A 17,773-nucleotide genomic window follows, 5' to 3' on the forward strand; every position below is an offset into this window, starting at 1 on the left:
AAAACGTGCCCCTGTTTAGAATTTGATTGAAAAGAACTTGCTCGTACAGAGCCATATTTTTCCAGTTTATTGTTTTATATTATTAAGGCTATTTATTTTTGTTTGTTACTTACTATTCTTCTTTCAAAGCTGCCTTAATCTTTTTTTCCAAATGTTTTTGTTTCCACACATCTCTTTCTCTTACCTGTCTGCGTTCCTCTTTATCGTCCCACTTCCTTTCTCTCTGACACTTTATCTCGCTGACTCCAACCCTCTCTTATCCTTTAACAATCAAGTCAAAGAGGGGCACCTATACACAGGTATAACACTAATGATTTTAATAATTTAGTAATAGATTGAATGCAAACATGAGAATATTGATAAAATAATTTGGCTCTTAAACACCTTAAATTTTTCATTATGTTGTTTTTTCTTGTCGCAGGTAATCACAGAAGAGGGATGTATTTGCAGATGACCCTGGATGGGAGAGTATCGGGAAGTAATGCCCCAACACTTTACAGTGAGTATTTGCCAGATAAACCAGTACCAGACAGCAGACGATGGTCCAATTTAGGATATTTTCCTTATACACTGGATAATCTGATGCCCAGAAAATAGAGATCAGCAGGTGATTTGTAAAAAGGACACATCTATTTATATTTCTGTTTTCAGGTGTGCTGGAGCTGAAATCACCTAAACAAGGCCATGTAATCATCAAGGGAAAGTCATCATCTCTGTTTCTCTGTATGGACAGTGTAGGCCATTTGATGGGCCAGGTAGAGAAAGCAAAGAACAATTAAATATCCTAAGGTCTCTCTCCTTCCTGCCCTTCGCTGACAGTTTATATCTGTTCTCCTTTTCAGAGGCAGTACACAGAGGCTGACTGCACCTTCAGAGAACTGCTGTCGGAAGATAGCTACACCCGTTTTATTTCCTCACACCATGGATTTCCTGTGTCTCTGGCATCAAAACATTCCCCAGATAGACACACAGGCCCCTTCACTCGATTCCTACCACTTAGGAACACTTTGACAGAAGAGAGTGTGTCTGAACAACCACCAAACATTTTCAACATGGACTCTGATGATCTTCTTGGAATGGGTCTAAATGCTATGGTCAGTCCTCAGTTCTCAGTGGACAAGTAAATATTGGTTGGTCGTTTTGGATCTCAACATGTTTCTGTGATGGTAATATTAATGTAGCTGTTAACTTATATATTTATTGTGTGTGTGGTGTATTTCTAGTGGTTAATTAAAGACTGTATCATTTTGAGTACAACTTCTGAGATTTTATGGTTAGTAGTTTGAGCATGTTTGTGTCTGAGTAAGAAATGGTCAATGTTGCAACATATATTGATTTTGATGTGTGAGGCTTTTGGAGTTTCTCTAAATCAGATGTGACTGGTCCAATAAGCGTGTGTTTGTACTCGGGTATGTTTATCCGACTGGAGAGAATGAAAATAAACCTGATATAAATTTCACTTTTGTTTGTCTATCATGCATTGACACAGCAATTTAATGAAACAATTACAGGAAGGATCAATTGACAAAATATAATAAAAACATATTCTGATCAATGATCACAGGTTTCATGGAGGAGTAGTGATGAAATGGGCTGATTATAGTGAGAGCAAGAGCGCTCTCTAGTGGGAAAACGAGTAATGATGGAAAGAAGGCCAAGATTCCTAAACCTCTTTGTTTGTGGGCTCTGGTGATCATTTGAGTCTTGTGTCTTTGAGTTGGGCAACAGTTGTTATACAGTATATATTTATAGTCTACTGTATTTAACCACTGGTATTTTCCTACAATGTACAGTGCATTCTGAGAATCCTACATCCTCAAATGCTGCCATTAATAGCTTTCATTGCTGATTCAAAGTTACTGCATCTGCCATGTGCAGTTAGTAAGAGGCAGGGCTATAACTTCTTTACTGAAACCAGAGACAAAAGGCAGATTTTTTTGTATAGGTTGAACAGATTGGAAAGCCCTTTGACACGAATGTGTGATTTTTGATTTCTGGCTATATAAACAAACCTGACCATACACCTTAATTTTTGAACTAGAGTTGCTTTGGGTCCAAAACTGTTGCTGCAGTCAAGACTGTGAACACCATTTCAAACCACATTTTTCCCTAATTGAGTTGAAAAGAAAGACCTAACCTTCACTGGTCTCTTAATTTGTCTTTTTCCATAGCACTGAAAAACAACGGTTGAAGAGAGCTGTTTCTTTCATGGATATTATTCCCATGTGAATGTTTCTGACATTAAAATCAACGGTACATGTGTAGCCACTGTACCCCAGCAACTTCACCCAAAGTCAGATTGTGTTACCACTCTGTCTGCTACTTGGGTGAAATTCCTCTTTATAAATAGCCCATGTACACACAAGTATAAATATTTTTAGTACTTGTTGTGGTTTGTTTTTGTGTTTTTCCAGAATTTTACATTTTTAACAATAATAATGTTGTAATGCTGACAATCCCACTGATATTTGTTGTTATGTTTTTGTCTCAGTGCTGCTTCCCTGACTGACTATCTGTTCCAGAAACATTTTTATCCCATTTCAATTTATTGGCCGATTTTTGACTGTTTCTGACTAACATCAATAACACAAACCTCAAACACATTGTAGAGTTTACACTAGCAATGTTACATCAGTATGCATGCCTTCCATGGGTCATCACTGTGATGCTGTGGAAAGTCTTGTGCGTTCCAGTGAAATTGAGAGCGATGCTACTGGAAGCTATAGCTTATAACAGCTTAGTAGCTTTGGAAAAGGTCAGTCATGGCCATACAAAAGTGAAACACAGATTTGATCTGGCAGACTTCCGTGATTAAATGTTGTGGTTAGAGATGCAGTAGCCTGAGCAGTGAAGGATTATTGTGTTTCTCTAGTTTAACAGGCAAATATAATTGTTTTCACTGTTAGTTTAAATGTTTCCCCCAAATAATTATTCAGTAGATCCATAAAAAGCACGGCTTCTTTTAAGAAAATTAATAAAATATAGTCTTTATTAAAAACGCTGAGTGCATAATTAAGCAGGTAAATACAGAACTTTTGAATAGCACAATATATAACACAAATGAGTAACACTGTGTCATTAGGTAACGCTACAGTGTTGTATTACAGCATGATAAAGGTCATGTCAGTCGCTTCAGGTCACATAAGCCAAAACTACACAAATGTGAACTTTGTACATGACTTACAGAAGAATGTTGAAAATGTGGGGTTGGTTTACGAGAGATCTGCCTGCAGTGACAGCTCTGTTGGTGTTTGGTTGAGTTTTGATGAGACGTGACATCTATATTGCCAATAATCTATCTGCTTCCACTTCAAACTTTAAACCACAAAGCGACAGTACTAAGACATCATAGTTTCAAGGCACAGAACAGACATTCAGAAAGTCATTTTCATCTCAAACACAAGCCGATATTATTAATAAATAATAGCTCATATTATATTTATATCATCATGACCCTGAGAATGTAAAAACTCACTGTCTTTTTCTTGCTTTTTGAAAGCCGTATTATACAAAAGTTGCCTTTCAGAGACATTTGGCTGGCTAGTGCTATAATAAATATTAAAGAAATGAACAAGGAAAGGCAATAAAAAGTATTTAGCAGGCATCTTAATGTTATATTATCGTTTTAATGAGCACAATTTGCCTGTTTCTCTTGGCCAGTTTCTCTCTTCAGGACCTGGAGTCCTATGGATTCATATTCATTGTGTTTCATTCTGCTTTTTCGTTCACTTCAGAATGTTTTCCTGGTGTGTCTTTGTCAAATGGTATAAAACATCACTGACCCTCCCTACACTTGAGTAACCAGTGGTTCCCTCAGATACATATTTCCTCCTCTGAACTCGGTGCTCTGTCCTCTACACAGTCCACCCAGCAGAGTCCCATTCAAAGGGCTGCAGATGCCTTCAATGGCATAATAATCTCCCTCTGGATCCATATGCCCTTCCTCTATTTCCTCATCTTCTGGCTCCTCGTCCTCCCGCAGGCTCGTCTGGACATGGGTGTACTCGGTTTGATCCACACATTCAGTCTCCCGATGGTAGAAGTAGCTAAAGTTGGACACTATGACAGGCACCGGTAGCGAAATGGTAAGCACACCGGCAATAGCGCACATCGAGCCTACCAACTTACCCCACACTGTTTCTGGGTACATGTCACCATAGCCCACTGTGGTCATGGTGACAACTGCCCACCAGAAAGCATGTGGTATACTGATAAAGGCTGTGTTGGCGTGGTCAGACTCAGCAAAGTAGATGGCGCTGGAGAAGAGAATGACGCCAATAAACAGGAAGAAGATAAGCAGGCCCAGCTCACGCATGCTGGCCTTCAGTGTCTGACCAAGGATCTGTAGGCCCTTAGAGTGACGTGACAACTTGAAGATCCTGAACACCCTCACTAACCTGATGACTCTGATGATGGCCAAGGATGTGGCTGGAGAGGCATCATTGTCCTTGGCCAGCTCTGTTCCCAGAGTGACGAAATAGGGCAGGATGGCACTGAAATCGATGATGTTCATGACATCTTTGAAGAAGTGCATCTTGCTGGGAGAGCAAGCGAAACGCATGAAGAGCTCAAAGGAGAACCAGCATATACATATGGTCTCCACCAGGAAGAAGGGGTCATGAAAAACATTTTGTGGAGGAGACATGTTCTCAGATATGTTCTTAGCCAGGGAGTGGTACTTGTAAAAATATTCCTGGAGAAAAGGACACAGGATAACAGAAGTATGAAATACATAAGAATGAATGATGCACAATTCCAACTGTAATTTTGCAAATTGTTCTTCAGATTGTAAATACTTTAACCCTACATAAGGTAATAGTTCAACATTTTGGGAAATATGCCAACTTGCTTTCTTGCGCTGAGAAAAGTGATACTGCACCAATTTCAAGTTTGTAGGGTGAAGTATGAAGTGTAAAGCAAAAGCCAGCAGCCAGTTAGCAAACTTATCACAAAGACTGGAAGCGGAGGGAAACAGCTAGCCTGGCTCTTTTCGAAAGTAACAAAATCCACCTACCAGCACCTCTAAGGCTCACTAATTAACCCATCATATTGTTTTTTAATCTGTACGAAGACAAAAACTGAGTTCTAAAAACAACATCTCTTGCCTAGAAATAGTCAAAACCCTCCACGAAACGATGAATTGACGTTTTTATACTTTTTGAATGGATTTAAAAACAGAACAAAACAGATATGAGTTGTTACTTAGTGAGCATGGAGCAGAGCCAGGTTAGAGTCTTTATGCAAAGCTAAGCTAACCGACTTGTTGCTCCAGCTACATATTTACGGCATAGACATGAGAGTGGTATCTGTCTTCTCATCTATGTCTTGGCATAAAAGCAAACATTTTCCAAAATGTCAAACAATCCCTATAAATGTAGGCTATTACTATTATTATTAGTAGTAGTAGTATTATTTTATGTCATTTTCCAAACTGCCACTGATACTGTTTTCATGCTATTCTAATAAACTACATAGAACTTTTTCTACTAACTAAGAAGTTATGTTGTCCACCATCTGATTGGTTCCCAGTTTTGGCAGCAACATAAAAGCGCTGGCATCTTCCGTGTCAGTTAGCATTACAATCAAGCATTGGATATTGGCTGTTTAAAGCGTCTTACACTTAAGATCAAATTAAAAGTGTGAAAACGGATGAAACGGATATAAAGGGATCAGTTTAGTATGCTGTAATGGGCAGTGTGTAACGTATAAAGTTTCAGGGTAGTTTAAATAAACCCAGAGTATTTCTTATGTCTTTCAGTAGCCGGTCAGTGACAGTGTTTATTATTAAAGGTGGACATCTATGTGTTGATTTGCTCCAAGGGCTCTCCTAAGACTAAATATAACCCTGTGAGATCTCCGAAGGGAAACATGAGAGCGTCTTGCTGCATCGCTCCTCATCCATCTCCAGCTTCGTCGCTATCTCCCTGGTCTCCCATGTAACGTTGCCAATGTAGCTCAGTGCTGCTGACTTGGACTGGAGTAAGTTACAGTAGTTTCCTGGCAGCTCCCCTGTGCAAAGGCAGCTTGGCCTAGCACAGCAGTCCTGGAGGAATGTGTTAACATGACCCAACGTAAGCGTCTCATCCTGTGAGACCTTTTAGTCTCTGGTTCTAAGCCACAGGAAGGCTTTGGCTCACCTTTGCCTGTGTGTTCGGTCACTTGTGTGACCTTTTATTTAAACACCTAACTGTATCCTCACTCTGTCTGTCCTTGCTCTCCTTTTATTTGTATTCCAGGCCTGGTACTCCCCATACCCTTTAGAGCTTCCTGAATCCAAGTGTATCAAATTTAACAGCTGACTAAAATAATCACACCATAAGCTTCCCTCAGTCTCTCTCTATCTCTCTGGTCTGCTTCCAGACATTTTAGCAAATAGTTGTCCCCATGTCAGTACTTTTCCTCTCTACACATTGTAGTACTCACCAAGTTTGTGTTTACCTAAACACCTGCTTGCCATGGTATCATGTTTCTATTTGACCCAGGCAGTCACACACATCCCATTCGAGACCGTATACCCAGGTGGTTTGAATTGAGCTTTGTTAAAAACTTTTAGCAGTTTTACTGTCTCTGTTTTAGCAAGAGGCTAGATGGCTGGATTATTAAAAAATATTGAGTTATATGTTTATTTTTCAAGAGAAAGAACCTCTTCAAAATAACTACTACTATTATTCTCTTATGTCCAACCTTTTACCTTTGACCTTTAATCCTGTTTCCTCTGTTTATGACATTCCCAGTTATTTTAATCATGCAGATGTTACCCACACAAATGCTCTCAAGGTAATCAAATTGCTTGTTTAAATGGAGGATACCTTCCAACATTTGTCCTCATAATGCCATCCACCTAACCTTCAGGAAATTTGGAAACCCTAAAAACTTTTCAACCCTCCACCTTTGACACCTCTTTAGACTATCCTGTCTCCCAAACATAAAGTGCACTTTAATCACATTTCCTACCTCCCGCGTCTCTTTCTCATTCCTGAAGTCGGGCAGTGTCTCTAGGCAGAAGATGACGATGGACACCACAATCACCATAACACTGATGATGGCTATGATACGTGCGCCCGATGAGGACTCGGGGTGCTCAAAGAGCATCCACAGTCTTTTCTGGATTTCGTTTGCTGGCAGCGGTGTCTCCTCCTCCTTTGGAAAACCTTCATCCTCCTTGAAGCGGTTCATGATGTCCTCTCCAAGCTCATAGAACATCAGCTCATCCATGAAGATGTCCAAGGGTATGTTCGCAGGCCTCCGAAGCCTCCCCCCTGACTGGTAAAAATAAAGGATGGCATCAAAGCAGGCCCGATTGCGGTCCAGGAAGAGCTCATTTCGAAGTGGGTCAAAGTATCGTGACCTCCGCCTGGGGTCACCAAGCAAGGAATCAGGGAATTGGGCTAAAGTGCGAAGCTGAGTTTCATAACGCATCCCTGAGACATTAATGGCCAGTCTTTCACTCAGCGCCCATCCATTCCTCCATAGTGACCCAGAACGCCGGCTCTCTTTCTTCTTCTCTTTCTCATTCCCTTTGATCTCCTTCTCGCCTTTCTCCTCACTGTTGAGCTGGTTCTTCAGCTGTTTATCGGCCTCTCCATCGGTCTCTTTGCTTCTGCCCTCTCTTTCGTCATCCTGTGGGTCACTGCTGTCCATCCCTTTGTGTATGCCAGGCCAGGGAATGCAACAAACCACTCTCCTGAGAACTTGTAGAACAACTGGACTCAAAAGCAAACCCTGTCTGAAATCAGAGCAAAAGTTCTATCAGTGGATTTGGTTTTCACTTGGCAAGCATTACAGGCGGTATTAGAAACAAATGGCTTAAGGGGAGACACTGTATAAGTGTCTGTTTGTTTAGTAAACAGTTTCCATGACAGATCACAGTTAACTGTACACATTCACCCAAAAAGCTGCTAAATTTCTTTGAAAAGTTATTTAATTATTTTATTTTATTTAAAAAGTGAACTGTGGAAAAAAAAATACAAACAACAAGCAATGTTAGTACCCAGTTAGTGAGATAAAGCTTTTACTCACTAAGTGTAAAACAGCTGCTGACAGACACTAATGGCACGGTGAAAAATCACATTGTTCGGCTCTTGTGGCTCGCTGTCTTCATGTCCGTCTGTTGCATACACAAAGTCCTTGATCAGCTTGTTTGGTCTACCGTCAGTCCACTGGCAGGCTGGCTAAACTTTTTGACCAGGTCCTACTCAAACTGTGCTTCCAGTTGTTTACTCAGGGAACATCCACGATCTTGTCCTGTCCCTTCTTGAAATTTTTTTGGGAATGCTGTCCTGTTGAAATTCAATATCTGCTGCATCCCTCTAACCCCTCCCTGTCCATTCCCTCCATTTTAGCATTGGGGCAAGACAACCTTCAACCCCCCTATCAAATGTCACCCCTTGCCTGGCACTGCACGGTACACTGACTGACAGAGGTCCCTCACTGTTCCTCATTAAATCCTCAAAAGCATTTGAATTTTTGTAGAGACAAACATACATAAGAAATAGCCTATTTTATTCAGATAAGCAGCAAATATTTAATGTTAGATTACTATATTTTTTTGTTAATTTTACTAAATAACTAACAGTTGAAATTGTTCTGCATTAATTTGGGGGATTCGTATTGGCATACATTGGGGTATGTTGGTTATTAATACTTTTGCAAAAACCCTTTTTCTTGCATCTTTTACATTTCCCAAACTATAATTTATAATGTTATCTACATCAAGACAATCACAAACCCATGATAATATCACATTGCATGAAGACAATTCAAGAATGTGTTTACATTTATGTTCACTGAACTTATACTGTACAAGATAGAAACATTCTGGAAATTCCTAGGTGTGGAAATTACTTCAAAACAGAAAATAATAATTTTATCAAACATCATCTAACTAGGCCTGGTCCTAGGCATGGGAAAGGGGGGCAATACCCCACCAAACCAAAATTTTAAGAAACCCATTTTATTTTGTCCATATCAATTTGGCCAATCCTAAACATGCGACACTGAAATAATCAAAGTTTACTAATATCTGATATAAAAAATGGATATGGATCAATGGGTCAGTTTCGTCAGTACTCAGGTGCTTAGACTACCATCCTAGTTTCCTCATATTCAGTGACTACGATGAAAAAATTTGGCGATCTAGTCAATGCCATCTGAAGAGTTCTGTAGCCTTGTCACAAATGAACCAACTGGGGGCCCCTAACCCAGACAGAAAAAAATAGGTACTACATTAAAAGCACAGGAGAAGTTCCTTGTAGTAAATGAGCTTCTTCTTCTGGAAAGCCGACATGATGAGCAGGATTTCTCTGCAGGCTTCTTTCTAAAACTGGTTGAATACACTCTGGCAAAGGGACGTTAAACTTAATGAAATTACAAAAGGTATTCCTCAAAATCAAAAATGCACAAAAACATACAAACTAAATAATTGAGACACTGGCTAATTTAGTATTACATGACGTCAAAAATAAATATAACAATGCACATCATACAAGGTTTAGCATTAAAAGCGATGGAACTAGAGACGAATTTGGGAATGTGGAAAATCTTTGGGGAATCCAATTAGGTTTGTCTGTAGTAGTATTGTTGGTCTGCTTGATCTTCATCAGTTAGATGCATTATAAGGCAAGGCAAGTTTAAAACATAAAAGCAAAATAGGAAAACATAAAATAAGACATTGAAATATAACTTTTAAAATAAAAATAAAATAAAAACAGGATAAAACAGGACATTAAAAGCTACAGTGCAGTGTAAGTTATTAATCTACAGCCTTAAATTTGATTTAATTAAAGGCAGTGGTAAAAAGAACAGTCTTAATTTAAAAGAACTGACAGTTTAAATTTAAAATTGACAATGCCAGTTCCTCACCTGCAACTCATTCCCTCATCATGCAGCTGTTTCTTGTTCCTGTGCTGCAGCAGAGGGGTCCCGCCCATGCTATGCTATCCTATACCTGTGTACCTTCATGCCTGCCGGTCTGCCTACTAACACCTGACTGTAAGCTCATTCATGAACAATAAATCATCGCACCATGTTTGCCTGTTCTGTCTGCATTTCAGGTCTAACCCCCATTGTCCTGCATAACCCAACCCAACCCAAACTCAATGGGATTTTTTGATAATTTGTGAAAAATTCTTGTTGACTGTCAATAAGCATGTCATTAGATTTGAAGGATATTTGTTGGTGCAGCTTTAAGGGATTTTGGTGTGACTTTAAGGGATCATTTTATTAATTATGACTCTATTACTTGTTGAAAGAAAGCAGAAAGTGCTGTATTAGCTACCGACTTTGTAATGTGTAATACTATGTAGTAAAACTGGTGTTTTGCAGTTTTGGCACTGTAGTATAATGTTAGCCTAGCTGTATTGTTAGAATTTGTGTAGATATTTTGCTAGGTGTGCATTAAATTGTAATCTAGAGAGGGCAAGTAATAGAAGCTGAGTTAGAAAGTAGTATTCATGTAGTAGCTGTTGAAGTACAAAATAAGGTTTTATTTTTGGGTAGTTTTGTTGCAATGTAGAAAGGCAATCACTACCAATTACATGAAGTTATTATCAGGTAAGTGAGATCATGTTTTTATAAGCATCATTAATCATTATCTAGCTAATGCAAGTTTTATTTAGCTTTCATTTCAAGGATAATGCCTCTTGAAAGAAAATAGGACCCTTGTTCTGCCTCCATCACCTTCAAGTCATGACCAGCCCTTCCAGTCTCTGAATCTGCTGCTCATGCCCATAGGATTGCTATGTATCAAATATGCTTCAGCAGGCACCAAAAACATCCACCAATTTTAGGTACTTTAGGGGTTACATTTAATGAACTGTCTTATGCAATGTAACCTATTGTGATATAAACCAAAAGAAGAACAACAAAATGTCTCCTTGAACTAAATAATTAAAAATGTATTTTTTTTAGCTAGTAGCGTTTTTTGGCAATAACATCTCAAATATGAAATGGAATCATGGGGTTGTGTCACATTGCACAACACTTTCTAATAATAATAATAATAATAATAATAATGGAAATAGCATGTTGCATGGAGAGGTGTTAGAAGTGAAAGTTGGTACTTCCATATTTTTTTGTTCATTCTGAGTTTGTGGTTAAAACTGTCTTAACGCTTGCTAAGACAAGAAGATAAATGGCAATAAAAATTGAAAACAACCACATAAACAAAGACTAAATCAAGATGTCAGTCAGATTTACTGGTTTTAGCCATAGATCTTCATCCATCTGAATGTACATTGAGAGCAAAGTAAAACCGGAGTCAAATTTCTTGTATGTGTACACAGTCCTGTCCATTAAAAGTGATTGTGATTAACCAAAGCAGACACTACTGTGTATTACCACCAGAGGGAGGTGATGTTTTGGCACAAAGGAGATAAAACTGAAAAAGCCTTCTGCCGACATTTCCTATAGCTGCCTTCAGTCACAGAACAAATGCTCACTGGGCTGCTACATTACATTCCCATTTGATGACATCTGTCATCTCAGACTGCTTACTATGAATCTGATGACCCTTTGTGTAAATGTGCCTAAAAAGCAATAAAATCAAGGACATCTACCGAGTGTGGAAAAAATAAATCAACAATACATGAATATCAGGTGTTAATTAAATGTAGTCATATTTTTAGTGCCGTGCATCATAATCTTGGATAAGGGAATGCTGTGACAGAAGTAGGTGCTCCCGGTGCTGTGAAATGGCTTTAGATTCTTTTGCTTTCACACAACTATGCAGAGCAATCTTTTGACTCCTATGAGATGGCTGCACACGCCACGCCATAGTTCTTTCAAAATGAAATATTTCAAATAAATTTTTGTCCTTCTTGTGCACACTTCCTGTTTGCTCTTACAATCTGTAATTGGGTCCAAGCATTTTGTATCAGTTAAGAAATATAACAGATCCTTATGAATCTAACATGTTGATGTCCGGTTTCATGCATTTTAGAATTTAAAGTTCCGGTTATTTGATATCAACATGTAATGTAAGGAAAACAGCACTTATATTTCTGCATCATTCTCAAATATCATGACACAGTTACAGCTGACCTCAAAATTATTGATTACCATTATATGATGTTGTTATATGTCCCAATGGCTTAATGCAACTGTCACTGGTTAAAAAAAGAAACTTGAACCTTCTTGGAAATGCTGACATCAAAATACACCATGTTCTTAAACTTTATAGTCATAAATGTGATGTGTCATCCTTCAATTACTTTGAAGACTGTGGATTTTCATTGTGTCCTTGCTTCAAGTCCGATTATATCAGTCACAGTATTGTGGTATCCTGTTCCTGACAGGCTGATGAAAAGCGTTAACTGTGACAGTCAGTACAGAATGTTATAGCATAAGTCAGTATGCCCAGGAGCACACATTTCATCCATTGGACATTACACTTAAACAAACAGACACACCATTAATGTCATTTTTTTTCATTTATTTTAAGTTCATTTCAATGATTTTTAAGCAATTTTAATGTCTCTGAAAAAGCATCTCATGACTGTTAATCAGTTATTCATTCAAGCTGCTATGGAGATTGGTTCACATTAGATCGCATTGACATTCATACATTTTAAGTCTCAATAGTAGAAATATGTTCAATTATGACACTTTATTGATATGTTTCCATTTTTTCTTCAAAATATAAAAAGATAGATCATGAACATTCCATTGAAATATACTTTGTACAGTTCTTGATGAGTTGTTCTTTGTGTTCCAACATTTCAAAAATAAAATCCGGCATAAGTCACAACCAGATACTCCAGTGACCACCTCCTCTCCCCATTCACTCTCCTACTAAGACTGTAGTACAATGGACTAGTACCTAAGTCTGCTTTATATAATTTGATGGCATGTAAAATGAACATACATCTTTTATCTTTGGAATGCTTACGTGAATACATGATGATAGTCTGTACTGTAATATTAGATGTATGTATATCGGTATGATTTAGTGGTGTTAGTCATATAATTTCTGATTAAAATAAGATATTAAATATATTAGAAAAATCTATGATGTATGATAACATTTCCTCTAAAACAAGTCTGGTCTTATCACTTTGTAAAATAAAATATTTTTAGATTAGTGTGATTGCTAAGTCACTCTATGGAAAACCATAAAGCCTCTACACATGTGGTTGCAATCATCTTAACTGATGACGGAACATCTGTGTCTCAGGGAGCATACAGTAAGTGTCGATCAGTGGCATTCGTGGTGCAGATTGCATACAGTGTCCTCAATTAAAAAAAACAAAAAACATATGCAACAGAAATAGACACCTAAAGTAAATGAATAGGATATCATAGAGGATGTGTCATCCAAAGACCACATAACACCTTCCAAACACCTGGAGAGGACATGTCATAATATTGTCACAATACATAGTAGCCATTTAACAGTGGCATCTACTTACCAAGTAAAGCGTTTTTGTTCTTTTGGTTATGTGAGTGTTACACAGAAAATCTCCAACATTTTATAATGGATTGCTAACTTGAGAAAATAAAACAGACTTAGCACTCCCAACATTGTAACTCATTCTGTTCAACATGACTAAATCAAATGGCAGTATTACGCAATTGAAAAAGAAAGACATCATATTTTCAGCCTGGTATTGGCAGAGCAGTCACAATGTAGAAAATGAAGAAATGGCAAACTTAACAGTGGAAAACAAGGAAAGAAAAAGACAACACTTGGCAACGTTAAAAAAAAAAAAAAACTGAAACAGCTGGGTGAAGCACAAAGTGCTTGCAAGTGTGCACACCATTGCTCGAAGTTTCCCTCTGAATTATTCATAAACGTCTTTGTGACCATCAAAGTTGCTTAATGCCTTCCAAAACGGGAACTGAAGTCAGGAGTTTTAAAAAGATAAGGGACCAAAACAAATCTCACAGACCATTTTCGCAAATAGAAGTTCTAGAACCGGTAAAACCTTGAATAGTCTATGTAGTCTGCATCAAACCACTGAGTCTCATGTTCTGGTAAGCATCCAACTGCAGTGTACTAAGAATGGAAAGAGGACCATTCAGCTGCCTGAGCTAAACCCTGGACCAGCAGGGTGTGAAACTCACTTAGAATATCAAACCAAGGTTGAGGTGCTTGGAGAGCACTCAACAATCCTTTTTTTTTTAGCAAGACATGTTTTTTATTTTATTTTATTTTTTTACATCAATCTCCCCTGATGGACACTGGTATCTCTCATCCTTTCTTTCTCGCAACACTTAAAAGTACTTCACTGACATCATTTTGGAAGCTCTGGGTCTCTTTGATTGGTGCTCACATGACTGTGTTGTGTGCTGTAATGAGCTGCCAACTAGCCAGCAGGAATGACAGTAACTGCACGAGTAATGACGGATGCAAAGACCTGACCATTTAAAAAAACAAAGACGAGCTACCTATACACACTCATGCTGACACTGTGAGTGTGAGTAGTTTTCAGTTGCCTCTCGGAGGAAGACTTTTCTGCTCTACGACACGGCACAGTGTTCATAGTTATCAGGACTGGGTTCATGACAAACAATGACAGTAGGCTAAGGGGATATGTCAAGACTCTGTTCCCCCTCGAGATATTATCAAGTCATAATGCATGCGTTTTTTTACACATCACTGTGAGGTGTTCACATTATCGTTGTCTATATACTAGAATTTATTATGTTAGAAAGAAAATAGCAAAACACCTACATCCACACACACCACCAACACACCTGAGTCCTTTAAACCACACGCAAACTTTGGAATGGCAGTTGGTTCCATGCAAACCTGAAATCTCTCTTGATTGTTCGCCAATATAGTTTCGTAGTCTGTTATTGGTCTTTATTGGATAACCTGCACTTGTACTCACATTTTCTATTTAGGACTAGTGGAACAGAACTGCCAAAATCCTGCCATGGGCCAATCTAAGGCCTTATATGAATCTCTTTAACACTGAGGGTTTGAAGATACTCTTGAGGCTCTCCGTTTGCCCTGCTACAATCATGTGACAACTCTTGTATTATTGCCAAAGGAAAAAAGCAAACTATGAGTACTAATCAAGCAGTCAAAGATGTGGTATGGAGAGCTGTTGTTTTATAACTGCTGCTGCTGTTGTTGCTGCTGCTACGGTAGTTGTGCAAATGATTCAAGGAGGAAAACGTGGACTCTGTAATTAACAACAAACATCCTTTGCGCAAACTCTATAGTTTGGCAAAGTCTTGAATGATTGCTGTTGACTGGATGATTAGAAAATATACTGTTCAATGCATAACAAAGGAAAAATATGGCAGTGGTTGTAAACACTGGAATGAGTAATGTAGGGCAGTAGTAGCAGAGAGATTTCATCAAACAAAACATAGTTCAGGGTGTACTTTGCAAACATACATGTTTCAATATTCACATTTTTTTTACTTTTCAAAACAAAATATAGCTCTTCTCTTTCATTATAATCTTTTTTAAAACATTAATTGCATATAACATTTTTTTAAATTCATTTTATATATACTTTTTTGTATCTCTAGCACCCTTGTCTTCAACTAAGGGCTTGCAGAAAAGACAGTCATGCAAAGTAGTCATGCTGGTAAACAAAGTTACAAAATGCATTATCTTTTTTTTTTCATTTGTTTATCTCAGCGTCCATCCTTTGTCATCCCCATGTCTTTATAGGCAAGAGTCTGTCAACGCTCATTGTCTTTCAAAAACATGTTCCCAGTGCTTGTGGGGAAAACAACTTTGCCCATGACAAAATATTGACTTCCCATCTTTTTCCAGGACTTTGACTCCATTTCATGATGCCAAATTTTCTATTAACATTTGCATCTGTTTTTTTTTTTTCTTTCTTGCATTCTGGACCTTTTCTGCTCAGAAACTTCCTCCGAAGCCATGGATAGTTGTTTTGTTTATCAAAATATAGATTTGTTCTCTTTGTACACTTCCACACTTGCTCTACTCTTAGTCCATTTCTTCCCACTTTTTTAAATTTGCCTAAGGGATCCCCTGATGGGCCATCCTTATCTTGACATTGACTTGCTTGTGAAGCAGCCGTTGGCAGCAAGAGGGACAAGAGAGAGATGGGGCAGTATGCGTCTGGGGATTCTTGTGCCTAATTGGCAGTGTCGGCCTTTGTGTTTGTTGGACCATTTATCTGATTGGTGAAATGATAACACAGATATTTCAAGCTAATGGACATTTTAATGTGACGTAAAGTCTCCTTGTGGTAGAAATGTCATTTTCGTTGAAATTTAGGCAGGCCAATATCCCTTGATATTGAAGAAAGACTGACAATTGTCTGTAGGACTTTTGTTTTGTCTTTTTTCTCCTCATGACTGATCACTGTGTCAGTCAGGTATGGTAATATTTAAAAATGAATATAGGGATGGGATGCTAGTGGCAGTTTAAGCTCCCTCAGAGGAATGACTCTGCAATGGGCAGTATAAGGGTGAGAACCAACCTCCGAAATGAAATATTTCTCCTAATCTACTGTACATTACAGAAGGTCATTCAGCAAGTGCATGCTACAGGACCTTTGGTATCCCACATGGATTTTCGGGCAAGCCCACGGCAGTACATGAGAGATAAAGAGATAAAGTCTTTTTCCACCATTTTCTTGTGGTGAATGTTTCATGTGAGTCTAAATGTGCTGTAAATGCTATACATGACCAGCTGATGCTACATGTGCTTCATTTGTTCAACTTCATAGTTGTTTTTGTATAATCTCAGTACTTGAGTGAAGAGGGCAGTGTTTCAGTCTGATAGAAGTGAATGGAAGACATAGGTTCAGTGGCAAACACGCTATACAAGTGCTAAACTTCAATGAGGGACTATAGTATGGATGTTAAATTATGTGCATTTGTGATCGATTTCATACGCACTATTTGTATTTAGTGCAGCTTTTTTTGGAATGTCAAGAGTTTTCAAGGATCAAGGTCATGTATTTATCATTATACAACACAAGGTTGTACAGCAAAATGAAAGTTTGTAGTCCCTTCATGCTTAACGAGTTAGACGAATCCTTTGTCTCTCATGTACTCTATTTTTGTTTTTCTTCACTAGAAAGGAACCCAAGAGGAAAATGACATCTAAAAGATCCTTTGAATGCATAAATTCCTCTCTCTTTGAACTGTTGATGGATTAAGTCAAGTTATTTCCCAGCCAACAAATGCTACAATATGTTAGCAGAGATGCTACATTGTTCATTCAGTCCTTTGTGAAGACAAGTGGGTTTTTTTCGGAAACGTGTGAAGTTGCTCAGTTGTTCAGCACTGTACATGGTACTGAGTTGGTCATCATACAAGATGGCGAGTATAATGTTGTCAGAGATATGTCATCTGGAATGTGTAATCAAGAGTCCTTTTCTCTCCCAAAGTGTGTCAGTGCAATGCTCAGTCAGTTTGCCGAAAAAAAGGGAAAAAAAGGTCAGTCAGGCAGTTGTCAAAAAATGTGGTCAGAGTTCCAAGAGGCTGCTTTGGTAACAACGTGAGGAGCAGACCGTATGATTTTTTAAATTCATGATTAACCTCTGGTCTCTCTCTTGTCACCCCAAAGATCTCCTTTAAACAGTTCATCCGTGTCACACCTGTCGTTACGTGGCTCCTGCCGCAAAATTGTGTTTACCGCTTACTGTCTCCTCATTAGAGAGAAGGCGAATGCTAGAAACTTAACACTGTGAAGACAAGAACAGAAAGCCATTAATATTAAGTTCACAGAGAATAAACATCTTGTAAAAAATCTTGTTCAGTGATATTTAACTTTTAACATTACGAGTAAGCACTTGTATCTAGATTGGTTTACAGAAGTGCTAAGCTAATATAA

The 17,773-nt window shown here is 38.3% G+C and overlaps 3 protein-coding genes across 4 annotated transcripts in view; 1 reads left to right on the forward strand and 2 right to left on the reverse strand.

Annotated features, from left to right (window-relative positions):
• fgf21 (fibroblast growth factor 21) lies at nucleotides 1-1,459 on the forward strand. Its single transcript, XM_038736351.1, has 4 exons — nucleotides 1-299; nucleotides 422-499; nucleotides 652-755; nucleotides 843-1,459. Exons 1-4 carry the CDS (start codon nucleotides 152-154, stop codon nucleotides 1,122-1,124), a joined length of 612 nt encoding a protein of 203 aa, XP_038592279.1. The 5' UTR covers nucleotides 1-151; the 3' UTR covers nucleotides 1,125-1,459.
• A 1,533-nt stretch (nucleotides 1,460-2,992) lies between these two features.
• On the reverse strand, nucleotides 2,993-8,312 carry LOC119916361 (potassium voltage-gated channel subfamily A member 1-like). The gene is made up of 3 exons (XM_038736350.1): nucleotides 8,020-8,312; nucleotides 6,955-7,726; nucleotides 2,993-4,693 (listed from the first exon to the last, which is right to left on the reverse strand). The coding sequence occupies exons 2-3, from the start codon at nucleotides 7,639-7,641 to the stop codon at nucleotides 3,788-3,790; spliced, it is 1,593 nt and encodes a 530-aa protein (XP_038592278.1). The 5' UTR covers nucleotides 7,642-7,726; nucleotides 8,020-8,312; the 3' UTR covers nucleotides 2,993-3,787.
• Nucleotides 8,313-12,415: 4,103 nt separating this feature from the next.
• The window catches only part of LOC119916229 (potassium voltage-gated channel subfamily C member 1-like), a 50,995-nt gene continuing 45,637 nt past the window's right edge, over nucleotides 12,416-17,773 (reverse strand). For both annotated transcript variants that reach the window (XM_038736163.1, XM_038736164.1), the window contains one exon: nucleotides 12,416-17,624. Coding sequence is in view for 1 of the 2 variants with exons in the window: in XM_038736164.1 (XP_038592092.1) it covers nucleotides 17,611-17,624 (14 nt within the window). In the remaining variant the exon portion in view is untranslated. The remainder of the gene's footprint in view (nucleotides 17,625-17,773) is intronic.

The sequence above is a fragment of the Micropterus salmoides genome, unplaced genomic scaffold (assembly GCF_014851395.1).
Source record: "Micropterus salmoides isolate LMB-PRFRI ecotype aquatic unplaced genomic scaffold, ASM1485139v1 Ms_hic_scaffold_21, whole genome shotgun sequence".
NCBI lineage: Eukaryota > Metazoa > Chordata > Actinopteri > Centrarchiformes > Centrarchidae > Micropterus > Micropterus salmoides.

Coding starts and splice junctions, on each gene's coding strand:
- fgf21 (XM_038736351.1), top strand. CDS start 152: ATGTTTTTGTTTCCACACATCTCTTTCTCTTACCTGTCTGCGTTCCTC. Junction 500..651: donor TAATGCCCCAACACTTTACA/GTGAGTATTTGC, acceptor TTCTGTTTTCAG/GTGTGCTGGAGCTGAAATCA. Junction 756..842: donor TAGGCCATTTGATGGGCCAG/GTAGAGAAAGCA, acceptor TCTCCTTTTCAG/AGGCAGTACACAGAGGCTGA.
- LOC119916361 (XM_038736350.1), bottom strand. CDS start 7,641: ATGGACAGCAGTGACCCACAGGATGACGAAAGAGAGGGCAGAAGCAAA. Junction 4,694..6,954: donor ATGAGAAAGAGACGCGGGAG/GTAGGAAATGTG, acceptor CCTTTTCTCCAG/GAATATTTTTACAAGTACCA.